This window comes from Lupinus angustifolius, unplaced genomic scaffold, assembly GCF_001865875.1.
Source record: "Lupinus angustifolius cultivar Tanjil unplaced genomic scaffold, LupAngTanjil_v1.0 Scaffold_584, whole genome shotgun sequence".
Classification (NCBI taxonomy): Eukaryota; Viridiplantae; Streptophyta; class Magnoliopsida; order Fabales; family Fabaceae; genus Lupinus; species Lupinus angustifolius.
The window spans coordinates 16544-21886 of NW_017727919.1; the positions used below are offsets into that span (position 1 = coordinate 16544).

The 5343-nt window shown below is 27.2% G+C and overlaps 1 protein-coding gene across 2 annotated transcripts; it reads right to left on the reverse strand.

The window, feature by feature from the left end:
* Window positions 1-2762: 2762 nt before the first annotated feature.
* LOC109341699 lies at window positions 2763-5018 on the reverse strand. Of its 2 annotated transcripts, none has more exons than XM_019579647.1 (5): window positions 4932-5018; window positions 4649-4831; window positions 3490-3580; window positions 3262-3407; window positions 2763-3037 (listed from the first exon to the last, which is right to left on the reverse strand). In XM_019579647.1, exons 1-5 carry the CDS (start codon window positions 4970-4972, stop codon window positions 3034-3036), a joined length of 465 nt encoding a protein of 154 aa, XP_019435192.1. In that variant the 5' UTR covers window positions 4973-5018; the 3' UTR covers window positions 2763-3033. The 2 variants fall into 2 exon arrangements, with proteins under 2 accessions (XP_019435192.1, XP_019435191.1); XM_019579646.1 differs by having other exon boundaries at window positions 2779-3037; window positions 3281-3407.
* Between the last annotated feature and the right edge of the window lie 325 nt (window positions 5019-5343).

The following is a 5343-nucleotide window of genomic DNA, read 5'->3' on the forward strand; positions in this document are numbered from 1 at the left end:
GGGATGACCAAAAGTCCGACGTCCTAGTCTTATGACCATGCAAATCATAACATCACACCACCGGAAGAATATCCACGTCCTAGTTTTCAAGCGTACATAAATAAGAGAGTAGAAATTTGTGAAAGGCGAACTCATCAAGCTCTTCAAAACGACTTGATACAACACATCTAAGATCATCAGAGTGAGAACTATTGATAATATTTCAATTATGTGTTGTGATGTACTTTATCTATTTTATGCATTTTATTTATATTTTAATTTACTATGTTTTAATTTCTGATATATTTTGAAATTATCTTTAATGAATTTTAATTAATGTAATATTTTGTTTTATTTATTCGTGTCCACGTCATTTACTTTTATAATTTACACAACAAAATTTTATTTTTATTTATAATTGATTTATAATATTTATAATAAATTATAACGATTTTTAATTTATTAATAAATAAATAAGTAATTATTCTTAATATTTTGTTATATTTATTATAAAATATAAAAGTATGGATAGGCTGTGAGACTCAAATAAGAATAAGAATGATGTTTGTTATTGTGGAGAAAAAGTAGATGTTCTTACATTATGGAGAGTTGTAATAAATTATAAAATAATGTGTAGGACCCAAATAAGAATGTAAATGTTGTTCTCCATTGTAGATGCTCTAATAGAATAAATATTTATATAGAGTTAATACATTACTTATTATTCATTTATATTACTTTTACTTAATAGTCATTGATAATTGAAAATGATCGATAAATAAAAATGATAGTGTAACAAAACTCTTACAGACATCTTTATCTCTTAATTAATCCAAGGATAATATAATTATTATGTTTATATTGAGTAGCTTACACTTTAGAGTCTACATTAAATATAATTTAGACTAATATATAATAAACAAATTGTTTGTGATCTAGAATTCGAAAAGTAAATCGATTATGTTATAATTAAACAAATATATTTTAAATAAAAAAAAGTTCATAACATTTAAATGAGAAAACGTTTAACTTTATTTTTCAATATACTTTTTAGACACTTCACATGAGATAGGTGGGTGTTCTAAATTACTAACAAAATAATTAAAAAACAATGTTAAAAATGACATTGTATTATTAGATATGTCATATGTTGTTGAAATCAAATGCATCATTTATATATGCTAAAAAAATATCATTACTTTTTATACAACTAATCAAACATATACCATTAGAAGTTAGAGGTGAGGTTTGAACGAATAAGGAACAAGCCTGTACATTGTCTTGAATATTAATTAAGTTTAATTTTTGAATCTGAACCTAAACCCAATGATACCTACAACATGTAGGACCAATTAAGATTGAGTCAAACAAAGTAAGCAAATATAATTTTATTCACCCTTAGATAATGTGTCAAATGAATCATTAAGAGAAAATATGAATAATAAAATGACAGTGAAAACTATTGCATTTGAAAACAACATGAGTAACTTTACCATCCTATCTCCCAAATTTTTTACTCTCTCACCAAGTAGAAGGTCATCATACATTTTTTGTTGTTGATAAAATCAAGAGTATTCACTCACTCTATAAGTAAAGAACTGATTCTTTTTTGGTGTGTGATAGTCATTCCCAATAAGTGTTCCTTACATTAAAATAACTTTTGATCTTTGGCCTAGTATGACTCTTTTAGATAAACTTCTAATTGTAGAAGATGATCAAATTTAATCAAATATTTTCATTATGAAATTAATTTAGTTCTAAGACGCGAATTTTCAATTAATGAGTTTCATATTCATTTATGTTCTACTTTTAACATTCCTATTATATCCTCATTCAAATTTGAAATTTTCCTTTTTATCAATTTCTTCTATATTCACTATGGCTATACTTAACGTCGTCCCTACACCACCCCTACCACCACCGACCCTTCCTGATTTTGACTTCTCATATACACTATTGCCTTCCGCCATCAACTACAATTGACTTCTCATACACACTATTGTCTTCAGCCATCAACTACTATTATGTTTGTGAGTTGATTTTGGAGGAATATGACTGAAAATCGAATATTTCAGAATCATCTCAAAATTTTATTTGATGACTTTAAAGTCTTCTCTTCTTTCTTCTAAAAAACTCAACTCGCAAATGGAAGTCTTTCTATTGATAGAGAATTGCGGCACTTAGAATTAGGAGGAAGGTGAGCCCACACATGCTTGGATGTCATTTAACCTCTAACGCCTCATATTCATAAGGCCCGAGCCACAACTGTGACTCATTACTTTCAATGGGCATGGTGGAGCAATTTCAATGGGCATCACAAACTCATTAACAAAAAAATTGTTGTGGTAAAAGCCTTAATTTTATCATTACTCTCTTCTTTATTTGACTTCTTCTAGGTTTCATCTCAATCAAAAATATTCTCCACCAACTAAAAACAAATTTGAAGGAGTCAAATATGATCTTTATGGACGGAAAAGACACTTCTTAATTAATTTTCATTAGAAATTTATTTTATTTTTTATATCACCTATGATCACAATTTTAATTTGTTGTTTAATTAGTACCATAGAGTTCCCATCAAATCTCCATAAAAGAAAGAAAAAAAGGAATAGTAATCTAACAAATCGTTGATATAGTGTTGTAAGGTCTCGTTAGATCCCAAGATAACCAAAATGTTAAGAGTTTGAATCATGTGATCGACATTGTTGGAAGGGGGCAACCACAAATCCCGAAAATGATTAATTCCTTACTCATAAGGTAAGGGATACCCTTAGTTATACAAATTTCTTTTACAAGAAATAATAGTAAAGATATTTCTTTTATTAATGACTATAAAACATTTGATAGATTGATAAGCCCACAAAAACAATCAAGTCTGCATTATAGTCTTCATAGTTATTGCAATAAACTTGCAAAAACTCTTATTCAAAATATTATAAAGATCCTTATTCAAACTCTTATTTGCCTATGTTCTTCACCATCTCTGACTTCCTTGCTTGTTGATTCTCATCTAACTGCTTCACTTCCATCAAATCAGACATCAGCAACTCTGGATTAGCTGAAAACAATTTCACAATATTATTAAACTATTAACAAAGACCAAAATAAAAATTAAAACTAAAATTAGAATTAGAAGGAAAAAATGTATGTACTCCTCAGAAAAGTAACATAAATGAATGATAGTTGATTATATTGAAGCAATATAAATTTTTATACTGATAATACATAAATATTACACTCTTAAAATTAAAGGAGAAACAATATATTATTGGAGGGAAATACCGAGAGGGAGAAAATGGACCTTCATCCCCATCAAAGCTTAAAGAGATTTCAGTAAGGGTATTCACCAATGAATTAGTTTCAACCTCAAGGTTTGATTGAACTTCCTTGTAATATTCAAGCTCTGAAGATATGGTGGACAAAGTTTCCTGCATGATGAAAAATCAAAGTTAATTTGTCTTGAAAGTTGATGAAAAACACAAGAGTGGACAAAAATACTAGAATTATTACATTGAGGGTCTTCACTTGGTCTTCAAGTTTCAGCATGTGGTCTTGTTTCTTGAGACGATATGTCTTTGAATAGTTCCTATTTCGTGCACGTCTATAAATCAAAATTTAAAAAATGAAAAGTTAATTTCACTTGACAAAAAATGTAAATCAAATTAAATATTTTCAAGAATAAAAAAAATAGATACATGTTTTCTATATTATAATCAAATTTAATGAGTACTTCATTAGTCATTAGTTCATTTTCTAATTCTTCTATAATTTAAAGCCTTTTAATAAATTTTAGAAGGTGTAACGTTCTAGGGTAGCTCCTTTAATTTGCAATAATTCAATGATGTGATTCATATTATTTGGTGAAGTTCTTACCCTTCTGCTAATGGATTCTTTTGCAACTATTGATATAATTTTGGAAGAAGAAAAATTAAACGAGTTCATTAAAATAACTTATTTCTATTTCCACCATTCATTATTTTTAATGGTTGAGGTGTGTGCACCTGATTCTGATTAATTTATAAGTTACATATATCAATTTTTTATATTATGGGTAGGAGGATATATTATTGCTCTTTTTCAATGAAAAAAATATATACACTGATATTGTATTAATTATATACACAGAGTTTAATATTTATATTTTTTTTGTATAAAAATTAAGCATTGCTAAAAGAAAATCTTTGCCCTTAAACATTTTCACAACCCACTAATGATGGAGTTAATCATTTCCAGCTAGAGTTGGAATCATAACTGACAGTATGCTTTAAAATACATAATTTTGAAGACAAATGAATATTCATTTCTCTTATATTTTTTCTAATTGTAATATTTATGCACTATCATGGTAAGACTTATATACACTAATTGCATTCATTTGTATTACTTATATTTAATAGCCATTAATAATTAAATATAAATGATAAATGATAATTAACACCGTAAAAAATTCTTACATTGTCAAAATATATATTTTTTCACTTTTCTGTTTCTTAAGATTAAGATGATTCTCTACATTCTTTGGGTTTGAAAAATTAATTTTTGCTTTTATTCTTTATAGTACAATTTTTAAATTCAAAGTTTAGAAAGGTGATTGTTTCATTACATGTTGATGATAAGTTATATTGAGATAAAATTAATCACTAATTTATATCTAGTAAATTCAACCTACCTTTGAGCATCAGGGTCATTGGGTACATCACCCTCAATAGGATTTAAAACCCCATTGGTTTCTTGTTCAAAAGAATCATAAGAACCTAGCATAGTGTTTTGTCCTGGTGTAGTTGTTGGCAATGGACCCTTCCCTATAACGCTAGAACCATCACCATCCATAACTCCTAGAAAGTTGAGTATTCTGCAAAAAAAAAAATTGAATTATAGATAATTATTATTTATATATAAAACATTATTAAAGTAATATTTGTATATACCAAACTAGAGAGATCTATACTTACATGAAATAATGGAGAGTGAGCAAGAATCCAGATAATTGCATGGAGATTTGCTTGAAATAAAGTTGAGCTTTGGTGCATTTGTGAAGCAACATTCTCTCAATTTATATTAGTTATTTGGTGTTTTGATGGCAAGCCAATATGCATGTACATGCTATCCATTTAATGTTTTTTTACCAACTACTAAATTGATTTAAAAAGGAATAAGAACTTCTCTTCAATACAGTAGAGAGAAGCGTTATAAAAAAAACAAATAAAAAACCACATGAAATGATACTTGTATTCTTCTTATTTAGATTAATGAGATACTTTTATCCTTAAAATTAAAAGGAAAAATAATACACTTCTTTTCAATACTAAAGAAGACTCTAACTCTTTAAAAGAGACACTAATATAAAAATTAGAGTAAATTGTA

Excerpts from the sequence above, each read along its gene's own strand:
- LOC109341699 (XM_019579646.1), bottom strand. The coding sequence starts at position 4,972 with ATGCAATTATCTGGATTCTTGCTCACTCTCCATTATTTCAT. Across the intron at positions 4,832-4,931 it reads CTCACTCTCCATTATTTCAT|AATACTCAACTTTCTAGGAG; the intron begins GTAAGTATAGAT and ends TTTTTTTTGCAG. Across the intron at positions 3,038-3,280 it reads AAGCTTTGATGGGGATGAAG|CTAATCCAGAGTTGCTGATG; the intron begins GTCCATTTTCTC and ends AATTGTTTTCAG.